The sequence below is a fragment of the Apteryx mantelli genome, chromosome 3 (genome assembly GCF_036417845.1).
Source record: "Apteryx mantelli isolate bAptMan1 chromosome 3, bAptMan1.hap1, whole genome shotgun sequence".
Lineage (NCBI taxonomy): Eukaryota > Metazoa > Chordata > Aves > Apterygiformes > Apterygidae > Apteryx > Apteryx mantelli.
The window spans coordinates 138777318-138800121 of record NC_089980.1 but is presented as its reverse complement, the minus strand read 5'-3'; the positions used below and the strand labels follow the sequence as shown (position 1 = coordinate 138800121).

Sequence of the window (22804 nt, the reverse complement as noted above, 5' to 3'; positions counted from 1 at the left end):
GCCGCACGGGAGGCGAAAGGGCTGGTGCACAGTGGTCAACGCTAGAACAGATCAACCCATCCCTGTAAGCGAACCCAGACTTGCCAGAAACACTCCTGCAAGGCTGTCGGGATGAGCAGCAATTGGATTTTCGGCGAGGAGGCTCGTCCGCCTTGACGTCCCTTCCCCCCGAAGAGGCTGTATTTCCCAGTGAGCTGATAGTTACTGTAGACTCAGAAGAAAGCTGCTATAGAAGTGTAAGACTAGTGCTGCAGGAAAACAGGCCTTTCCTTAAAGCCAGGGCTTGGACCGTTGCCTCGCTCCGTGTCTGTTTCCTATAAATTGCCGAGAATCCCATAAACCGTAGAAACTCAGTGCTCACTGCCAGAGCGTTTCGCTATTTATTGGAGAACGGTGGAGATGAAGCCCCTTTACCCGAGCACCCCTGACCTCGGGGAGTTTGGATAGGGAGGCTTTGATTCGGGAGCCGGGGCTCACTTGGGATGAGACATGTCCAACCCTGGGCTTTGCTGGCCACCTTCGTCCAGGTGGGTTAGAAAGGGGACATGGAGGGAGGGACCCCTTGATGCAGAGGGAGCTGGTGGGACCAGCAGCAAACACGGCTGGGAGGAAGGTTGCAAATGTTGCCCATCTGCCATGCTAGTGGCTGGAGACATCGCAGGTGGCTGAGGAAGAGCGAGGGAGGCGACGTGCTCCCCGATGCTTGCAGGGATGTGGGTCTTGGAAGGGCTCCATCCTTGCGGTCTAGGCAGTCCCCAGCTTGAAGCATGACTTCATCAACATCCTCCATCCCAAAGAGGCATCTCCTCCCAGGGCTCGTTTTGCTGGGCAAATCTGGTTGTCAGGGTTTGGTCCTGATCAGCCTCTCATCTCGAGAGACCAGCGTTTACGAGGCTGAGGCCTCCGGCGCTTCCTGACACACGCACGGGCACTGGCGCTCCGGGAAAAACAAAAATGCCTTTAGCAACCAGCTTCAAGAGTGAGAGGGGGAGTGTTTGGCTGGGCCTGAAGTACAGTTTAATTCGCCCATGCTTCTCGCTATAATTTCCTCGTCAAGCCATTGCTTGGCATCAGCCAGTGAGAAAAGCCTACCTTCCTCTGCTCCAAGGAAAGAGAGGAAACCACAGACCCAATGTACACTGTGGTTTTGGTTGGCGAATCTCAGCACAGCAGTTGTTTGATTTGCTGCCAGGAACATCTTAGCCACTGATTGCTTGAGGAGTCACTACCTCCCTCGCGTTAGCGCAAGGCTCTGCAGCGCTCACGGATTTGCAAGGCTCTTGCCCAAGCCCATTTCAAGGGGGTTTTGTGACCTCCTGCAAGACCGGGCCAGATGTTTTTACCCCACAGTTTTTGCCTTAGCTCTTCACAGCTTGGAAAGAGTCTTGCACCTGGGACACCCATATCCTTGCTGGGAAACTGCAATCTTAAGGGCTGGAATTATCTCCAAAAAGGCAGAGAGAGGATATTGGAAAACAGGAAAACAAACTTGAAATACTGCAGTTTCTTTGTTCTTTCATCCCCACAGCACGTGCCACGTAAGGCTCTTTGCTCTGACAGCGGCCTCCACTTTGGGTGGCACAAGACAGATGCAGACTGGGAGCCAAGGCTCCACCAGCTCAGAAACACTGGGCTCCCTTCTGCTGAATGAGAAGGGGTGATGGAAAAAGCAGTGTTGAGTGCTTCTAGACCACAAAGCAGTGCACAAATATCAAACTAACCAGCCGTGTGGCCTGCAGAGCCATCTCCATCAGTAAATGGGTCTTGGCAGGTCAGCTAATGTCCAGATTGGGATGACTGGGAGACCGATGGCATAAATAGAGCCATCACGTCAGTAAGCCAGGTGATTACAGCAGTAACGGCTCAAGGGAAATAGGATCAGTCATTAGCGGGAGTGATGGTAATTCCTCCTGAAACCCCTCCAGCGCTGTAGTAATGTTTGGTATGAGAAGAACGAGGCGAATTGTGGAGGCTGCCATCAGAGCCGTTGGTGAGAACCAGGAACGTGTCTTGCTTGTGCTTCACTGTTGCCTGATGGCACGGACTGCAATGCAGCCCAGCCTGGTCTGGAACGGAGCTTCCCATCTGGAGGACACTGAGCTCCTGGCATCTCCCACCCTGCAGCACGGGGGCCAGAAAGTATCCAACTCTCAGACACTGATAATCCGCTGGCTGGATGCAGCTGGGCTGCAGATGGGAGAAGGCTGCTGCGTAGCACAGCCGCTCCTCATCACACAACCCACAACATGTGCTGCATTGCTTGGGGACCTCCTTTCTGCACACCCACCCCACATCCTACCTTCTCACCCGCCTCTGCTGCATGGACGCAGCTCTGCTGCAAACCACGCTAGCCCTCTGCAGCTGATAGACAGGGCAATGTCTCTTTGCTGTGGCAGTGCCCATGGCCTCCTTGGACCACTGAAGGGGGACACGAGCCAGACGAAGAGAAGGCGTCCCCATAATTAGCCCCTGTTGCCTGCTGAACGTGAACACAGCATGGAAAGCTGAGTCAGCTAGACTGAGACGTGCTAAATAACAGAGATTAGAGCCGGAGAAGAACGCGTGCCGCATCGCTGGGTTAAGAGCTCACGCTAATTTTACAAGAGAACGTCTTGCCTTGAGCTGCAGGTCTGAGAGCTTTACTTTGCTCTCGTGCTAAAGTAGGGATGCCACTGGAAGTGTCTCTTCTCCTACGTCTCCTTTCCACCTGGAGCTAAAGCCTCCTGGGTCTGCACGTTGAGGAATTGACACTGTGGGAGGAGGATGGCATGTCCCTAGGAAAGGTCCTTCGCACAAAGTCACTACAAAATGAAGAAAGGATGGACGATCTGGTCCTGCCCCTAGGGTGCAATAGGGCTTTTGGTTAGTGTGCCTGGTGCAAGAGCCGGACACAGCTGTGGCTAGCCACAAAAGAAGGAGGGACGATCAGGCTGGACACAGAGGTCTCCCCTGGATCCCTGCCTCTGGCAACGACCGGCACCAGACACTTCAGAGGACGTACAGGAAAACTGGAAGCTAACTCTCTGGCCATCTTTCCAGCGTGATGCCAAGTTTGCAGATATAAGAGAGAGATGTGTTTAAAGAGGACATTTTCCTTTCGCTTTCACACATGCAATTCATCAGAAGAACTTACTGCGTAGTACCGTCAAAAGCGAGAGGTTGTAAGACGCATAACATATGGGATCTCCACAAGAAGGGACAACACCCCCCCCCATTCCCCAAGTTCAGGGCGTTATTCCAGGCACATTCACTGGCCCACACTTCCCTTTTCCCTGGCTGCTGTCACACGTCCATGGGGGCCAGCGTGGCCGTGTCCCAGGTCAACATCACACACAAGCAAGAGATGAGGAGAACGTGGACAGATGTACGGCTTTCTGCCACGTGTGCTGTTTGAAGCCACGGCACCTCCCACCCTCCCTACCACTGTCTGTACCAGGTTGTCTGCAGAAGGGGCTTGCGATCGCCAGGGCAGGCTGCAGACGCATGCCGCTCTGCCCAGGGAGGCACCGGGTCTGCTGGGTTGGGGTCTTCCTGCCTCCCCCACATCTCCGTCACCCAAGGTGTTTTGAGGTTAAAAAAAAAAAAAAAAGCATGTTTTGGAAACTGGGATTATTGGTTCTGTTTTAAGTCGTAGCATGGAACTTCTTTTAGAAGGTCTCCTGGGACCAACCCGTCCTGCTAAATAGGTGCACATTTTCCACACCCAGAACTTCTCTCTGCTCTTAACCTGGGTGTGGTGACACTCCGCGAAACCACAGGGAGCCAGAAAGGGTGACCAGAAAAACAAAGTCTGAACTCTGTACTGTCGCTAAAACCCTGCCCAAGCCACGTGTGGGAGGGTGGGAGGGCAGCCTGGCAGGTCCTCGCATGGCCTTGGAGGGGTCAGTAGGGCCATGAGTGCCCAGCCCAGGCAGCGCTGCCACCCATGCCAGCTCCTGGCCGAGCCTCCCTACACTGCAGGAGCTGGGGACTCCTAGACTACAGCTGGCCGGAGCATGACCATAACAACTGTTTTGATCCTCTGCCTCCAAGCTCTGGACTCTCCACCACTGTCCCTTGGTGGAAAGGACTCAGTGGAAAGGTTATTCATGCACAAGAGCAAGTGGGCACACCCCGAGCTCGGCAAGATTTCCACTCTGCCCAGGAAGCTCCAGGTGGGTCACAAGCCAGGGCAGATGGGCCCTGACGCTCTCACACCACCAACCAGTTTCTCTGTCATTTTGACACTGGTCTCCAGAGCCAGTTTGCTGCAGGAAGCCCAGCCAGAACACCAATGACCCACCCAGGAGCTTTTGCACCGAGGTTGGTCCTTACCTCTGAATCCCCGGAACCCTGCTGGACCTGGAGGGCCAAGGTCTCCTTGGTCCCCTTTCAAGCCACGTGGTCCTGGTGGTCCTCTCTCCCCGGGTAGCCCTGGAGTAGGGACAAAGAGACAAAATGGTCCTATTGCAGTGGGAACCTACATAAACCAGCTTTATACACACACACACACACACACACACACGTGTTGCCTGCCAGCAGAAATGCTAGTTGGTCTGTGGTTCTTTGCCAGCAGTCAAGGATCATCAGAAGGACACACCTGAGAGTTTAGCCCATAACTTCTTTCTGTATCTGCCCCTAGATACAGGATGGATTTAAGCTGGAGATGGGCTGGTGCTGATAAGGCTCTGAGCATCTTAGGGCTCAGAGCAACATAACAGCCAGGCCCCAAGATTGGAGAACAAGGAATATGACAGAAGAGCCGGGGGGGGATGAAGACCACAACATGAGGTGCCACAGGAAGAGCTGGGAATTGTGCACCCCTTGCATCCAGGCATATTGGCCAAGAGGGACGCATGAGTAGTGGCTGCCCTGCAGCATGGACCCCAGCTGTGACCTGAGCCCATGCCAGACGAGAAACTCTCCGGGGAGAAGTCCTCAGTGAGAGAGCAGCTCCTCCAGCATCCAAGCTCAGACATCTGCCTGGCACGATGCTGCTGATCTCCCATGCCCACATCTGGGTGCTGAAGGAGACCTAAGTTCCCCTTGCACTGAGCATCGTGTCCCTCCTGCATTGGGCTTTTCCAGCCTTAGTCAATATTTTCCTATGCTTTGAACCAGATCCTTCTACTATCCACAATGCAAGTGCTGTACAGCTACAAGAGCCAGGTCTTCTCTGTCTTATCTGCTTCCAGCCAGGTCCCTTGGGGAGAAGCACCTCCAGAGCAGAGGGCTGCACGCTCTGCTTGCCAGGGGTCACTCTGTACGTGGACACGTTTCTCCCCTCGAGGCTCAGCTCTGCAGCCAAAGCAGTCAGGAGGAATTTGGGCACCAACTCCAGTGGACACAACCTGGGGCTTAACCCTTCGTCTGCTGCATTCAGCTAACGCCTTGCCTCCCTCTCTGGGGGAAGCACTGTGTCAGGGCCAGATCCGTATTTGTGTAGAAGACCCAGGGGAAGGAAGGAAGTGCAGAGATGCTTGAAAATGCTGGCCACGCCTGAACCTGAGCTGCCTGAACCCAAAAGGCTGGTGCTGTGATCCTGCCCAGAAAAGCACCAGGGAAAGCGAGGAGGACAAAGCGCTAGAAATCATGGTTATTTTGTCAACTCTTCCCATAGGTGAATCCTCCAGGGATTGTTTTGCTTTTTTGTTTAAACAAAAAAAAAAAAAAGGAAAGAAACCAGACGATGTATTTCTGATGCTTATTTCACCCAAGAAAAACAGCCATGAATCTGTCAACGCACATAAAATAGCTGTCCGTGAAATGAGCATGGGCAGCCAGCGCTGACAAGGGCTTTCAGAGAGTGATCAGGTTTCCTGGCTGGCTTTGCCGAACTTGGGCGGTCCTGCCATCCTCCTGGGAACAGGGGAAAAGGGAGCACCAGAAACGTGCAGGTTTCATACCAGCCCAGTTTTGGCAGCTCAGATCCAGGAGTCCAGGGGCCTGAACTCACCTGCTCCAGTACCAAGACCCCTATGCAGGTCACATCTTCACCAGTTAATTAATCGGTGTCAGGGTGGGACATTGCCCCATGGCACCCCGTGGTGCTGCCTGCCAGGACTGGCATGGTTTAATTCCCTGGCACAATATGAGGTTGATGGTCAGATCCGGTGGCAGGCAGATTTCTCCTCCAGGATGTAAGAGGATGGAGAAAGAGGACTAGGACACCACGTCCCAGACAGGAAGGATCCTGTCACCTCGACAGGAAAGAGCCTGTAGGGGACAGCAGCCACCAGATCGCAGGTGGTCTTCACCAGAAGGGATCCTCCAGCAAGCTCTGCACCATATCCAAGTGTTGGGTGTAAACCTAGTGGTTCCAGGTTTGGCTTAAAATTAGAAACAGGCTCAAGCCGAGTACTCATCCAGAAGGCCGGGCATTCCCAGAATATCTGTGGTCAGGGTTCACTTGACCAGAGACCTCAGCAGCGCCATCACAGCCATAGGGGAATCCTAGCTTGTTCCTCCCAGTTCTTTCTGATGTGACAGAATGAGTTTCTCGTTTGTCAGAAAAACATGTTTTCCTGGGGGTGGAGGATTGTTGCTTCTTAAATTGAATTTCTCTTAAAAACAATGGTTTGAATTAAGAAGAAAAAAAAATGCATTCTTGAAATTGAAGAAGTATCCTACCAAAGCCTCAGCTTTCCCAACCTCGCTGATGACGACGGTCCCCTCTCGCAGGCTGGAAGGGCCCTGAGCTGGGTCCCTCCTCCCCACCTTTGGCTGCAGGCTGCTGGTGCCAACCCCTCTGGTGCCTCTTTAGTGAGCTATGCCCAGCTCCAGCTCTGAGAAACATCAACCTTTGCTGAGTGGCTATTTCAAAGAAGCCTGCAGGCAGCTAACGGACTTGTGTAGCTCCCACTGTCCTTCCAGTAATGGAGGGGGAAGGCAGGAGGCCAAGGGACAAGCTGGAAGATGAGAGAGACTTTTGCCCCTAAAGACTTGCATTTCTGCACCTGAGTAAGTGACAGCATGGTCCAAGCAGGAGCTTCTCCACGCTTGGTGTCTCAGTCCCAGTGCTGTGTCAGCCCAGGCGTTGCGGTATGAGTACCGCAGATATGCCCTGCTAATGGTGGGAACACAGAGTGCACATTGGCATGGAGGTCCTCCTGAAACCCACGTGATCTGGGATCAGTCAAACCCTCCAAATATTGGACTTCGAGAAGGGACAGCTGCTAAGTAGCCAGAGGAAGAGAGGAACTGTCATGCGGTATTGGAAATGACGTCAGCAAGGACAGGGAAGAGACAATCTTGGATGTAAGAAGGGAATGAAACAGGGTGATGCAACAGGGACCAGAAGACCTAGGAGCTTTCAGAGATTGGCAGGATGCCACATCAGAGAGGATTGGTACTAATACCCCCAAGCTTACAAACAGGGAGTGGTTTCCAAGGTCTCCTAAGTAATCAGCATCAGAGCTGGGACTAGGCACTGCAAGCTGTGTCCGAGCCAGCCTACACCCTCACCACGAGGAGAAGGGCTTCCAGACAGGACAGCAGGCTCTGGAAAACTACCTCGAGTCTGATGCATGTAGGGAAACTAATTGGGTGGAGTATAGCTAACAAACAGATAAGCTGGGCTTAGGGTAGATGTGGTGATCTCAGATGACAGACTGGTCTATAGGATGTGGGGGACACATCATGATTTGAGTCATCGAAGGGTGAAAGGAGGACAAGAGATAGAGGAATCTACTGCAAAGAACAGCCCCAGAAATCTGGCAGACGATGAGACAGCAGGTTTATCCTAACATTATTCCATCTTTCTACAACGCCAGCAAGGTCCCAATAGTCAGACTGGAACCCTAGAGAAATCATTGGGAATGATCCCGTTGACTCTGTGCACTTTGGGTCAAGCCTGGCTGGATTATGTGTACGCTGGACATGTTGTTCCTTACCTCGTAGCCCAGGAAGGCCAGGAAGACCAGGTTCACCTTCCATTCCTTCATTGCCTTGGTCTCCTTTGGGTCCTGGAGGCCCTGAAATACAACGGGTACGGAGTTCAGTGATTCTCCTCCTGCAGAGCAGTCATTCAGCAGATGCACGCGCACACACACACACGCATAGACGACTCCTTCGCCGGCCGTTATTGTTTATCAGGCATCCAGGGGCCTCTAATAAACACAAAGCTCCGCCACAGAGCAGCTAAGTGACAGAGAGGCAGCTTGCCAGGAGTCTTGCTCCGTGATCTGTGGATTTTAAAGGCCAAGAACGACTCTCTCGATTGCTGCCTCGCATGCCAGAAAACTTCACCCTGCAGTTCCTGTGATTCCACCTGAACGTGGCTCCAAAGGAAATTCCAGCTTCCTGGAATTTCCTCTTAACCAAAAACCGTGACTTTTCCAATGACATTACTTAAAGAAAAAGGAAATGCATTTTGCAAATATTGAGATGAACCTTTAGGAGGGGATTTGCATCACAGAACTCATCGCTGCTGGCTAATAACCCAATACAGAGCTAACCATTGGCGGTGGCTTCAGTGTAAACCGTTGTGACATGATTGTATACGCAAGCAGAAAGTTCAAACCATAATAGAGTTACATTTATCAGCTTGAAAAGGGCCAATTCCGCAAAGCTGAAAACAATTAGGAACTAAATCCATTGGAAGACAGAATATGAATAGAAAAAAATGACTCATGGGATCATAGAAAATTGGGCGAAGAGAGACCTTAAGGGGTCATTTGGTCTTTGTCCTACCAAGGCAGGATGATAATTGTAAACTTTTAAAAACTGTTTTCTTAGAAATCCAAAAAGCCATAAACTCACAGTTGCGCAGAAAGCAAACAATTGGCCAGGGTTATGGACAAAGTGGTAACACAAAAGAATCGGGAAAGGAAGGGGGGGGAGGCTTAGCAGTCCTAATAAATGAGTTACTAGGAACTGCAAATATCATCCAGAAATTAAGAACAGTGCTCTGTGGGTTCCTAAGAAGATGAACCACAAGAGGCTCAGGAAACGTCCGAGCTGAAGATGGTCAGAGGCTGGGAGAGGACTACCGGGAAATCTTGCATTAGCTTAGCCTGGTTTTACTCTTGGACTAGATGGACTAGGCTAGATGGATGGCTGGACTTAGACGTCCATCTCTGGGCTCTGAGAGGACGCGGGGCTTGGGACACCCTGGTGCAGCCCTGCGCGGCAGGTCTCGTGTTCTGCGCTGCAGAAAATCAGTTAGCGAAACAAAAGGATGCTAAGAACAATCGATACCCAGGAGAGCTAAGTACAACAAGGAGGCATTTTAGGATAGGAACAAAAGGGACAACGCGCAGCAGGGAACGCGACGTGGCCTCGAGTGGGAGCAGCAGAATCATCAATAGTGGAGCAGGTTCAGCAACGCTTAATTCAATGTTCAGTCGACGTCAAATGGGGCCGTGGGGCAGAAGCCAGGTGAGGTATGCGCTGCATAAAGCTGCCGCGACTGCTGATAAATCATTTTCATTCCCATAGCATTAAAGAAGGACGTTGCACAAGAGCCATGAACACCACAGATGCTTAAATCAGCCTCTCTGTGTTACTTGCCCCTTGGAGTCTGAAAAACCGAATGGATAAACAAATAAATAATAGGAAGCGTATGATGACGTAAATAGATGGTGCTAAGTACTGCCATTGATTTTCAGTGTCCTGAAACGCCAAGAGGGAGTTCAAATCATGCCAGTTTGTTAAAGAGAAAACGGAATAATGTGGGAATGTGTTTAGTCTGCCCCACACCAGTCAATCCCGTCTGAAATAAAGAGCTAACGCAGAATTTCATAAAGATTTCAGAGATGATACCGTTAATTCCAGCCTTCGGGGCATTTCAGAAAGCAGAGCCTGCCAAACCAGAGCAGTATCCTCATAAAGGTGACGGTGCACTTGATGGCTGGTAGCAGAGTGTCAGGACAGGGGCATCTCTCTGACGTTAGGGTTTTCTGCCTGGGTACCTCCAGCCCTATGGCCTCAGGTCGAGCAGCGGAAACCTTGCAGGACCCAAACGTCCTCCTGGGTTTGGGTCAAACTCTTCCTTTGCCAGCTCCAGCCCAGCAGAGCAAAGGTAGGGCTGTAAAAAGCCACTTGCTTAAACATAAAACGGATGCTTTCCCGCCGCAAGCAAAACTAAAAGCAACGCTGCAAACATCTCAGTAAAAAAAAGCCTCCTCCTTTGCCACCCTCACTTTGCCCTGAATATCCTTTCTGATTAAACACCCTTCACTTCCCTGGGGCCCACACCAACAGGACGGGAGCAAAGCTGTTGCAGACACCAGATGCCTCGCTCCCACACACGCTGGCTCCAGCACGGCTGGGCTGAGCTCCCCTGAGCAGGGGCAGCTCCAAAGACTTCCATCTGCTCCGGTTTTATGGGCACACCGGGAAATAACCCACACAAGGGCCCCACCTCATTTCCATTAATGCTGGGAAGGGACGTGGGAGCTGCCTGCCCTGGGCACGTCTCGGAAGGGTTTGGAGTTGTCCTCCCTCCTTAAAACCAGCCCCGACCGTCTCAGGTTGCAGACTCCCCTCTCCCGAAACGCCATCTCATTCGACGAGTGAAACATCAGTCGTCCCCCCCAAACGGCAGCCCGACGTCAAGGTGAACCCATGGCATGGTTTCCAACCCTGGGAAGGGTGGAAAACCATCCCGCAGGGTGTCGGGGAGGCCAGAGGCATGCACAGGCTAAGACAGGGACTAGACTGCATCAAGGACAGGGCTATGGGTAGCTGTCGACCTCTTCTGCTCCCAAAGTGCTGAGGAGTGGGAGAATAAAGCCAGGGAAGAGACACGCTGGACTTGTCTCTTATTCTGGCATATACGCAGCCGAATAACAGGCAGCAGAGATCTGACAGCCTGCCCCTCTTATGGGCCTCCAGGGCAGCAAAGTTGGAAGCACACGAGCCAAAAAGCTATTTTGTGGTCCGTAAGCCATCAGAGCATCTCCTCTTGGCTGTAGCAGCGTGGCTCGATGAGCTGTAGGCGAGCAGAGATGGTCCCATCCCTAGTGGCTGGGATGGGAGAGCATTGGGAGAAGCCGGGATGAGGACGGAAGAGCATTGGGAGGGGCGGTTGGGAGAGGCTGCAGTCCGGAGACGAGGAGATATGACCAGCACTTCAGACACTTCGCCAAGCTGGTCCCCACCCCACCTCGGGCTGGAAAACAGCAGCCCAGCTGCACCCTGGCTTCACTTTGCTGACTGCGCTGGGCTGGGCTGCACGCGGCGTTTGCTGCTGCTCCTTTGGGAGCAGCACGTGAGAAAAAGCCCTTCAAAACAGGCGGAACGTGGACTTCAGCGAAGCGGAGAGCTCTGAAGGCCAGATGGGACTTTGCAATCGCCCCGCCAGACCTGCTGCATGGCGCGAGCCAGCACATCCCACCCAGCGAGTTGTGCAAGTGGCTCCGGATGGGCGGCCTGAGCCGCGGCGGATTTTGGGCACCGTCCCTCCTGCTGACATGGCTATTTAAAATCCAGATTCCCTCTCTGCGCCGCGAGGCTGAGCCCCCTCCGAGACGCACGGGATGCTTGGCACGGCCAGTCGCGAGGTGGGGTGAGACCCCAGCCACCCACGTGCACCGAGTCGTCCCTCACCTCTGCTGGAGATGATCCCAGTTCCTCTATCCCCAAGACCTCCCTGGGCAGCCTTCATCACAAAAAAATGGTCTTGAGAAGCCAGAGCCCAGGGTAGCCTCCGGGGAGGGAAATGCACCACCCAGGCAGGCAGCCCCGCGCCTCCCTGCTCCGTGCAAATCCACCTGGGAGCACAGCTGGCTCGGCCAGGAGCGTGCAGAGCTGGGGATAAAACCCCTTTTCCTGGAAGGTGGGTTGGCCAGATGGGCACAAGGCTCATAAATTCTCCAGCCGCCCGGCCCATCGCTGCTGACAGCAAGCGGGAAGGGAGAAAGGACGGGGAGAGGGAAAAGAGGGAAGCGGAGCGAGCGCAGGTCGGGGCTGCCAGGAATGTGTCAGAGCCGTGACTCATAAATCAGGTGCCAGCCTATTCAGAGGGATTTGTGTTGCTTTCTATCCGTGCTAATTGGAGCACCCTGGCGCACGGGTGTCAGGCTGTGATGCACGGACGGCCGTCGCCGCTCCTGGGGGAGCCGAGCCGGGGAGTCACAGCACGAGTTCCCCTGCCCCTGTGGCTTCAGCTGAAGCTGCAAACCAGTTGGGAGTCTGGATGCGGTGTGGCCCCAGCAGCCCTGAACCTGGCATTGGCAGCAAACGTCCCTTAGGAACCAGGGGAAAATATCCCAGGGTGCTGCTGGTGCCCGAGGGCTCCAGGTGGCCCACGTGGGTGAAGGTAGCTGCTGCAGTTCAAGATATGCAACCCGCAGCTGGTCCAACAGGCAACGCTTTGGTGTCCACCCCTCCATTGCCTGTCTGGCGTTTCAGCTGGAAGCACCAGAGAAAGGTCTGCCTCGACACAGAGGTCTGGTAGCAGAGCAGTGTCTCACTGCAATGCTGTAGGTGCAAACAAATAGCCTGGAAGCGGGCCAAAAACTGCCCCCCAACATGCAGCCAGGGCTGGATGCATCTGAAACTGCAGCGGGGACATATCCCCGCTCTATTTCTAGAGCCCTAAATGCAGCTTTCAGCACAGGGGCGTCATTCCTGGGAGAAAAACCTCGTAATGGTTCAGAGGCACTGAGATGGACATGGTGGTCATGGCCAGGTAGCAGATGAAGCCATGAGCTGCAGGGACTGGTGCTGCCCCACCTCACTGAGTCAGATCAAAGAGACTTCCCAAGCCATTGCTATCGGGCCATTGAATGTGTCCTACATGAATTTGTCTAGCCCCTTTCAAACCCACTCATATTTCCAGCTTCCACAAAGTCCTGCAGGAAGGAGTCCCAGATGGGTGAGAAAAGCAGCGTGTGGAAGAGGGCTTCCTTGAGCCTGTCTTTGGCTTGCTGCCTCCTTGATCTTGTGCCATAAGTCACAAGGATGCTCACAATTTTGTGGGCTCCCATCACAGCCCTGCTCAGATGCCCTTCTCCCGAAGGGCTCAGCCCTTTCCCTTCCTCAGCGTCCCATGGAGCCGGGTTGCTCCCATGGGCTGCAGCTCCCTTCGCTCTGCTGCCGGAAGTCATTCTACCCATTGCACCTTTCCAGCCTCAGTCCTTTCCCTGCCCCACATCTGCCTCTTCTACTTCAGTCTCTAAGACCCTTGAGGCAAAAAGCATCTGTCCCTTTGTGGAGCACCTGTCATGGAGAGGTCCTGATCTCGCTGCTTCCCAGTCACATCAGGCAACTTGACTGGGATCCATCACAGCAGACGCGGGTCTCTCCAGCGCAGATATCTCCATCTGAGCTGGTCACCTTAGAGCTGTCTACATCCAAGGAGATCTAGTCTGTGCAGTCACTCGCTGCATGGACTCTGTTGAGGTACGCAGACAAATGGCTTATCCCAACTGCATGGCTACGCTAACAAGATAGTAATGTGAGACACAGGCAGAAATTCCTGATATCAAAGAGGAAGTAATGTCCAAGCAGATGGCTCACCCTGACCATATAGTCACACTAACAAGCTAACGATGTGAGAAACAGCTGGACCTTATAGATAATAAAAAAAAGGGGGGGAGTAGGTGCTTAGCAGTTTGGTGATTAAGGGGGGATTACCAAGGCAACCATGTCATAAACACCAAAAAAAGATATCAGCAAAACTAGGGACAAAGGGCTAAGAGTAAACAGGGGTGGGCTGTTTGTTTGGGAGGGTTTGAGGGTGGTAAAGGAGAAGAACATGGGAGTGAAAACATAGGAAAAAAGGATAAGGTAGAACAAACGATGGGATCGATGATGACTGAGGATACCTGCTTGATCACTGCAGGACAATAAACCCATTGTTTCTGCCATACCCACATCTGGCTCACCTTCATGGTCAGGTGGGACCTGACCATCATTCTACCTAGAATCAGTGAGGGAACCATGGGAGATTTCTTCCTAATATTGACTGGGGAACATTTGGAGGGACCACCTAACACGTCACCACTTCCTAACTCCTTAACAGACTAGACTCTTACTCGCTACAAAGAAAGTCCAAGGTGATGGAGACACCTAAACATTGCAGGCACCTAAATGTAGGTGCTTAGTAGGTTTGATACACCCAAGAATACCCAAGACATCCCCATAGGTCAGGTAGATACAAGGGTCTGGGGCAAATCCAGCCTTTTCAGGATAGTAGCTGGAAGCAGGTGAGCTACCCTACAGCATCTCAAGTGATGCTGGACAGTCGGGTTTAGGTAGGTATACCAAGCCTATAAAGATAGGGGAGATGAAGCACATGTTCCAGCACTAGCCACGGATCCCACCACCCCATCAGCTGCAGCTGCATGCTGTGGGGCACTTTCCATCACCACCCAAAGCACCAGGGACACCCTCTTCCCCATGACGGCTTCATGCATGAGCAAAGGAGCTGCTTACAGAAGGGTGCTCAGCTTACCCCGTATCGTGGAGATGTTCTTCAGAGCGACTGAGTGTTCCCAGTCCTTGAGTCGCAGGTCCTCTGTCACGTTGTTGAGGATGGCCAGCTCGTGCTTCAGCTGCTCTTCCATGGCTATGTGGATGAGGCGCATCTGCCGGGCATCTTCGGTGGCGTTGCTGATCAGCACCTGCAGGTCCTGGATGCGGGTGTGGTGGATGTTCACGTCATAGGAGAAGGTCCTGTTCATGGTGTCCACCGCCCCGCTTGCCGCCGTCACCTGGTCGCTCAGGCTCTCCACCCTGCCGTTGAGATGGGTCAGGAGATGGTCGTGGTGCTGGAGCAGCAGCCGACTGCTATTGCCTTCCACGGAGAGCTTGTACATCTCCTGCTGAGCTGTGTCGCTCTGCTGAGCCAAGCTGTCCCAGAGGTTGGACACTGCCTTGTCAGTTTGGCTGGCCTGGGTCTGCAGGCTCCAGAGAAGCCCTTCCAGCTTCTGCAGTGATCCCGTCATGAGGAACAAGGAGTCCGAGTGGTTCTGCAGGAGGTCCTGCAGCCTCCAGATGTGATCCATCACATCCCCTTTCAGAGGTAGGTGCAGCAGTTTCAGCTGCATGTCCCGGAAACTCTCGTTCAGGCGGTTCACGTTCCCCATCAGCGCCTTCAGGTCCTCGGGGGAGGTCTGCGGCCTGGAGACTGCAAGGGAGAGAGAGGAAGGGGGCATGAGAAACCACCCCGTGAAGATGGGAGAGCCCAGCTGAGACACGCAACCCTCTTTCCTCCCAAGGAGCGCTTGGACATCCCCACCGTTCCTCAGTGCTTGGAGATGAAAGCCGAAGCTCCTTGGCACATCCCCACAGACTCATCCCATCGGCCCCTCTTTGATCCTTTGATTTCTCTGCAGAAACCATGATCTGTGAGAATGAGGTGCTGGGAGGGCTGGAGAAGGAGGTGGCTGCACAGGTACCTCGCTCAGGAGGGACGATAAAGGCTCGCAACAGCTCTGGATTTCGGGGTAGCTCCGCGCACGCGGGAAGGGCTTTGCCGGAGGAGTCTGGCAGCCCGGGAACCCGGGTGTGATGCTACGAAGCTCTGCACCGTGGCTTCGCCTGGACCGCCTTTGCCTTCGGTCAGCCTGTTGGCTGCTAAAAGCGTCCACTTCCCTTTCCTGAAAACAGACCTAAAAACTGCAGGCTCAAACTCCTCTTTTTTGTCCTTTTTAAAAAATTTTTTTTTTACCCACCGAGATTTTAATTGCTTAACAGTCAGGTTTCCCTTCTGGCCACTAACTCCGGGCCCGAGCTGCGTCCTTTGCTCCATAATTAACACCAGCAGGTTGGCTCGGCGGGTCTCAGCGGCTCTGGGTGCGGTTTGCGGAGCCGTGGCCAGCTCCCAAGCACCACGCCACGGGGGCCGTCCACCCTCTCGCACAGGAAGGAAGGAAAGAAGGAAGGAAACCCACCCTGGCTCAGGAGCTCCAGCTGCCCCCCGTGCCCTGCACCTCCCTGCTCCCCATCACGGGTCCTGCTGGGTCTCGGCCGCTGGAGACGCGTGCAGGGCCACCAAACGTCTGCAGGGCAGCGTGACGCTGCACCGCAAACGCTGGAGCCGGCGGCACTGCACCCCCTGCACCCCGCGGCACGCTCGGATAGAGCCGGTCTCGCCCGGGGAAGGGGTGGTGCAGAGCCTGCCCAGGATCCAGGCGGGGAGTATCATGTTCTCCCTTTGCTTTGCATCGCCTGCGAGTCTCCAGCGCAGCCCCAGGGCGGCGGACTCGAAGCCAAACCCGTCCGAATAATAAGAATAAAAACCCCGCCGTTGTTCTTTGAGCCGCCGTCGGGCTTCACCCGGCACCGTGCCACAGGCTGGCCGGGGACCGGCCTGGCAGCTGCCCCCCCCCCCTCCTCCTTTCCAAAGGAGGAGAAACCCAGCGAGGACATTTGGTTTGCATTAAGATCGCGGGAGTAAATGCACGGTGAGAGAAGACACGCACAGGCGAGGACTCCAGCGCTCTGCGGGGCGCCTGGCTCGGGGCCACCACCAGCGACAGCGCGGGGCGTTCGGGAGGGCACTTAAGGAACTGAACCCATGTGAACCCACGGGGAGTGGACCAAGCTGCCGTGGGCCTGGCTGGGGTGCGGGTACCACGGATCCAGGGGGGGTGCAAAGATGCTCCTTCAAGTCTTTCAGACCTAGAGCGCCTGCGATGGATGCTCAGGCACACACACGCATCCATGGCTTTCTTGCAACCAAACCGAGGGGGAAAACAGTCCCATGGGGCCATCACACGTGGAAACCACCTAGAAACCAGGTCCTGCCAGGGATGGGGAGGCACAGGCAGGTCCCCCACTTTGCATCCGCGGTTATCTGCAAAGCCTGTGGAGTTCCCCGAATTCACATAAATCGCCTCCGACTGCCTCATCTCAGCGTCCCCGCTGCTCTGCTCTGCACGGATGCAGACACCGCCTCTTCCCAAAAAACACTAGTGGGCATTGAATGAAGCCAGAACACCCCGGCTGCACATGCATATTTGCAACCCAGGCGCGTGCATGCAACCACTGGTACCCCTGAGCCACGTGCACACTGCAGAAATTTGGGGGTTATCCTCAGAGAAATGGAAGCGTTGCCGAGGCTGCCGGTCTGAAACCCAACCCAAGGAAGGGCAAGCCGTTTCCAAAAGGGCTAATTTAATTTGGGCGCAGACTAAGCAAAAGAGGGGAGGCAGCTGAGGACAGGGAGGAGGCCCCCAGGGTGTTTCCACTGATCCCAAGAAAAATCACGGCTGGAAAGGACACGATAGTGCCAGGAGCAGCCACAGCTGCACCTCCGCCGGGGTGGCACGTGGTACACGAGCGGCGGTTTGTTTTCCAGTGGTTTTTCGGCCTTGCAGCAAAAAAACCCAAACACATGGGAGAAATTCCCCCACCGTGGGACACGGCACGGTGGAGCGGAGCGGCACCTTCGCCAGGGCGATCCCTGCCAGCAAGGCCAAGCGCCGGATCCCGGGCTTACAGCACCGCAAAACCTTTCGGCTGCCATTTCTTGCAAGACGGAGGGGAGAGGGGCCAGCAGGCTTACGTTTTGGATTGATGCAAATAAATAAATTAAAAAAAAAAAAGGCTTTGTGGCTGCAGGGAGAAAAAAAACGAACGACCGAAGCTGGTGGCACTTTTGCAGCCTCCGCCGCATCGCAGCCTCCTCCTGCTCCGAGCGGGAGCAGCGCTTCCCATGCAGCCACGCACGTGCGGTTCCCGCGCTACGGGACACCCGGGGAAACGCGCAGCCCAGCTCCGTGGTGGGGCGAGGTATTTTTTGGCAGTTTACCCCTTTTCCGCCCCTTTCCCCGCAGGGCGCGGGGACTCGCACGACACCCGCCCGAGCCAGCTGCCAAGCCAGCCCTCGCTTTGCACCCTGCCGGCCGCCGCGCTCTGCTCCGCTCCGACGCCGCGACTCCTTCCAGCCGCCCGCGTCGCCGTCCGGGGGGGCTTCTGCTCCCACCTGGGGGTGTTTCGCTCCTCCGGTTAATTAAACGAGGCTGTTTTGGAAGGTCACTCGCTGGAGCGTGAACTCCAGTAAACTCACAGCTTGCAAAACGCTGTCTTTTGGCCCAGCGCGGGACTGGGAGGTGCTGGGGGGGCCAAGGCGGGCAGGCACGGCTGCTCCGCCCGGCCCTCCTGGCCTTCGGTCTCGGGGAAGGGAGCTGTTAAAAACTTGCATGCATGCGTTCCATGGGTGTGCACGTGCTTCTGTGCATGCACGGGCATTTGCACGCATGCACGTGTGCTTCTGTGCATGCATTTGCACGCGTCCATGCTTTCCCGCGTGGTCTTTGTGGATTTGCCTCGTTTCCTGCAGGCAGGAGGGGAGGCAGCTGCCCGGTCCCGGCGGTCCCTGGGCATCCCAGCCCTGCGTCGCCGTCTCTCGGAAGCGAGGCGGCTGCTGGCGGAGGGCAGAGCCCTGGCGCCGAGTCCCAGAGAGCCCATCGGTGCACGTTGGGGACGGCCACCTAGCGCCGCGGTGCCGAGGGGGTGGACAGGACCCGGGTGCTCCGGTGGGGGGGAAAGTTCAGTGCAGGGCTTGGGCAAGGACCTGGCTCCATCCGCTGGAGCCAAGCTGGCCGGGATGCCGGGACCAGCGCAAGCCAGTGCAAGGGGACGGAGCTGGGCGGAGGGGCCCATCCGAGCAAAAATGCCTCCGGCGGGTGACTCTCCCTGCTAACGAGCCCTGGAGGAGAAGGGCTGGTCGGCAGCCAGCCGCGCAGACTCCCATGGCCCCGCTCCACCCTCCGCTTCATCATCACTTCTTCACCAAGATATCGCTTTTCCTGAGCCAGCATGTTTTTCGAGCACCTCTCAAAGCCAATTGGCCTCCGCTGACGCTGGAGATTTGTTCCGGCTCCTCGGTCCCCAGCGATCTCCAGCGAGGGGACGCCCGACCTGCCCGGGTGGCTTTGCAGGGCCAGCTCCAGGCTTCCAGCCCTCGGGAGTCAGATACGGTTGGACCCAGGGCTTGGCTTGACGATCGAGATGGACAAAAAGCAGCAACGGAAGACATGATGCTCTCTTCGTTTTGCTGCTTTCCTCTCCAAAACTTTCAGCTATAACCGGGAGAGTTGGGCACTTTTTACTTATTTTTTTTTAATTGAAGCATAAAAGCTGAAATTCTGCCAGTCCCAGGACTCCCGGTGAGGTTTTGGAGAAGGATCCCCGGTCTCGTGGGGCTCCAGCTCTTCCTGCCACCCCTGGATGCCAAAACCTTCTCCCTGCTATCGCTGGAGCCGCTTTTGGGCGAGCAGCTGCAGCCCGGCCCAGCCCGCCGTGCCGGCACCGCTCGCTCCGGCCGTTCTCAGGCCAACAACAACATTCAAACAATGCGAAACACGGAATAAATAAGGAGAGGCTTCCAAAACCCCCGCCAGCCTTCTCCGGCCCTTCTCCAATGCCGGGAAAGCTAAATCCGCCCCTTGCAAAAGGCGGGCTGCGCTCGCGGGGCTGCCACCACCGCGGCCGCCAGCAAGGAGCGACCCATCGAAGCCACCAGCCTCCGACGTCGCCTGCAGCGGGGAATACCTAGAAAATTGCCTGGAATATCCTGCATACACGCTAGAATATATGCAAATACCTACATAAATTGCCTCTGCAAACGGCCGAGGGTCCCTGCAGCTGGAGGATGACTTCCCCGTGAGGAACTACGCACCCAACAGATGCTGCAAGCTTTGGGGAATAGCCGGCGTCAGCGAGGGCTGGGCGCCCAAAGAGGGGTTTAGACCCCGCACGAGGCCTTCGGGTCTCCAATGCAAGAGGAGATGCCAGGGTAGGATTCAGACTCCCAGTATCCTGATGCCCTTAAGGAGTTATCTATGCTAGAGAGTGAAACCACGCTGGGGGCAAAGGGAGCTGGCAACGGCCGGGCTGGGAAGGTCTCCCCCATGGCCACAGCCCATCCGAATCGCCCCTGGGGCCGGCGCTGCCAGCTGCGGACACGCTTTTGGCGCTGCCCGGTGCTTCCTCCCAGCCCACGTACACCCGGGCGCTGCTGTGACTGTGCAGCGCCTCCGGCCGTAAAGGCTAAGGCATGCGATGCAACGCAACACCGGGAGCGCGCAACGCAACTGCAGTGCAACACCGGGAGCATGCAACGCAACCGCAATGCAACACCTGCAGCATGCAACACAACCGCAATGCAACACCCGCAGCATGCAACACAACGCAACACCCGGAGCTGGTACAACCAGTCGCACAGCTGGTGATGAAACTGCCCCGAGCAGCCAAAAACAGGGGTCCCGCAGTCAGACCAGGCTCACTCTGCACCGATCCAGCAGCACTCGGATCCAGGCCTCCCTCGGAGGCCGGCTCACGCCACATCTCGGTACCCCAGGAATGCTTGGGAGCATTGCACAGCACCGGCTCCGGCACGCGGCTCAGCCCTTACCTGCGAGGATGAAGACCCCGACGAGGATGAGGAAGACGAGGAGGTAGAGCCCCACCACGGCGTACTTCAGCGCCGCCAGGGAGCCCAGCCGGCCGCAGCGTCCGGCCACCTTCATCCTCCTGCCGGGACCTGCGGGACGGGAGCGGGTGGTCAGGAGAGCATCTCCCACCCCTCCGAGACCTTGGCGCCGGCCTCCGCCGGCAGGACCCAGCTCCTCTCCCCTCCCTCTACAACGCTGCCGTGAGGCTTTTGCTTTTTTAATAAAATGGCAAAGAAAGAAGGAAACAGGCTCTTTTGCAGCCAGCCCAGCATCAGGGGGGAAACCATCTGGTCTCGGGCTTTTTTTTCATTTTTATTCCAAAAGCGTCCCTAGAAAACCTTTTCCTGGGGGTTTGGGAACAGGGCGGCAGAGACTCAGCGACTTCGCACCGGGGCCGCTAGCGTCGCCAGGCTTCGCCCCGGCAGGTGGAGCCGACGGGTTTTCCGCGACGAGCAAAGCTGCAATATTTTTCTGACATTAACACTTATATCAGGTCCTGGGAGACTCCGGGAGGAGCTGGCGCCGGGCCCCGAACCACCCACTCCTCTCGGCCGGCGCTCGCCGCCTCTCCGGAGAGCGGGAGGGATCGCGGCTGCGTCAGCGGGGGCTTCGCCGCGGCCCCGCCGCTGGGCCGGCTCCCGCCCGTAACCAAGGGGAAAAGCAAAATATTTCCCCCCCCCCCCGCCGAGGGACGCGGCCTCCCCGCCGGCTTCGCAAGTCACCCGAGCGCGGGGACGCTAGGGGACCGGCGCGGAGGGCAGGATCGGGCTCCTCTCCCTGCTGCAGACGGGGCAGGGATGACGCCGAGCCGCAGCTTCCCCGGGCACGGGAAACCCACCCTCCGGACCCAGCCGTGTCCCGCGTCGGGCGCTGCAGGGGAAGGCGACCGCCCCAAAGGCGGCTGCACCGTGCAAGCGTCCGGAAGCGATCCGGCCGGGGCTGGGTGCTCCCGGGCCGCTCGGTGCCTGGATGCAGCCTGTCCCGACCCGGCTGGCCCACAGCTCTCCATCGCCCGCCAGGCTTGGCAGGGCAGATGCAACGGCCTCAGGGAAAACCACCGCAGGAGCCGGCTGCAAGCGCTTGGCCCCGGCCTCCTGCCCGTGCCCCCCGCCAGCAGGAGCCGTGGGCACCGCTTGCAAAGCCGCGCTTAAAGCCGGCACAGCCTGCGCGGAGGCTTTGCACCGGGTCTGCAAGGCAGTGAGCTGGGCTGCAGAGGGGCGCCCGGCTGGAACAGGGCTCAGCACCGGGATCGAGGTCCATGTTACAAGAGCTCCTGATGGGGCCAAGCCTGCATCTAGGAAAACATTGGCAGCCCTTCGTGGGCCAAGAGCAAAGGGAAGGTGCTTAGCAAGTAAGTGGTGGAGATAGAGGTCAACAAAGACCTATGAAAACGCAACCAGGGCCAGTTGTGCCCAGCTGCACCACCCCGATGCTACAGTCCCCACTGCAAGGCATCTCCAGGCAAGACCACAGACAAGAGAGCCAAGAGGCAAAAAGAAGGGGGAAAAAGTCAATCATTAGTAATTTTTCCTGGGGTACATCCCTGGTCAGTGGCAGGGCTGAATGAGACCCAGGGCACCCTGAGGGGCTTGCGGTGCCCTGGCTGTGCTCAGCCACCGGTTGGACCAGAAAAGGGTGTGAGAAGAGAGGAGAAACTTCCCTGCAGCCGGGTTCCCTGAGCTGCCCTGCCTCATCGCCCTCGCAGGCAAGGGCCGTTTGGTCTCTGCTCCTGAAACCCCCAGGTTCCCCATCAGGAGGTCCCCAGGTTCCCACCTCCACGTTCAAAGCCCCCTGCACTGAGCATCTCCGAGCGGGAGGACCCGGACTCACCGTCCTCGCAGAGGTTCAGCTTGGAGAGGTTCCTTCCCTCGAAGGGCTCCTCGAAGATGGAGCCGTTCTCCCTCTCACTGAAGGTGTGAAGATACATGGCCTTGTTCTCCATCTTCCCGCTGCCAGCAAAGGGGAACAGGCACGTGAGAAGATGCTTGGCAGCTAGGGTACATCCTGACGAGGCAGGGGCCCAGCCCCGTCTAATCCTCAGCCTTGCACAGCTTGGGCACCCTGGCTCAGCGAGGGCTAGTTAGCGCAGAGGACATGGATCTGCCACCAAGGGAGTCCTCTGCTCTCCCTTGGCAGAGCTGGCTGCCACATCTCAGCATGTGCTGGCCAGCACGGAGGGATTGAGGGGCCACCAACCACTGTTCCTGTGACCTGCTTGCCACCAACACACTGTTCTTGGGCTAGGGAAGGGCTCCCACCACCCAACCACCCTTGGCCACGTGCCCCGCCAAAGTGCAGCCTGCTGGCTCCCTGCTCCGGGCATGCCCTGGATCTCTGTCCCGCTCCAAGGCTGGGCAGGGAGACTGCGGCTCAGTCTGCGCACGCAAGCTCTTCCCAGGACCCGATCCATTCCTAGGGCTCGGGGTCTCCCTGCGCCCACGCCGCCTCGAGAAGCGCTCGTGATACCCCAGCAC

The 22804-nt window shown here is 56.2% G+C and overlaps 1 protein-coding gene across 1 annotated transcript in view; it reads right to left on the bottom strand.

Annotated features, from left to right (window-relative positions):
• SCARA5 (scavenger receptor class A member 5) overlaps positions 1–22804 on the bottom strand; it is a 37068-nt gene that overhangs the window by 13178 nt on the left and 1086 nt on the right. Inside the window, exons 2-6 of the mRNA XM_067294886.1 lie at positions 22161–22279; positions 20291–20419; positions 14381–15055; positions 7872–7952; positions 4315–4413 (exon numbers count right to left, since the gene is read on the bottom strand). Of these exons, the coding sequence (XP_067150987.1) occupies positions 4315–4413; positions 7872–7952; positions 14381–15055; positions 20291–20419; positions 22161–22272 (1096 nt within the window). The 5' untranslated portion in view covers positions 22273–22279. The remainder of the gene's footprint in view (positions 1–4314; positions 4414–7871; positions 7953–14380; positions 15056–20290; positions 20420–22160; positions 22280–22804) is intronic.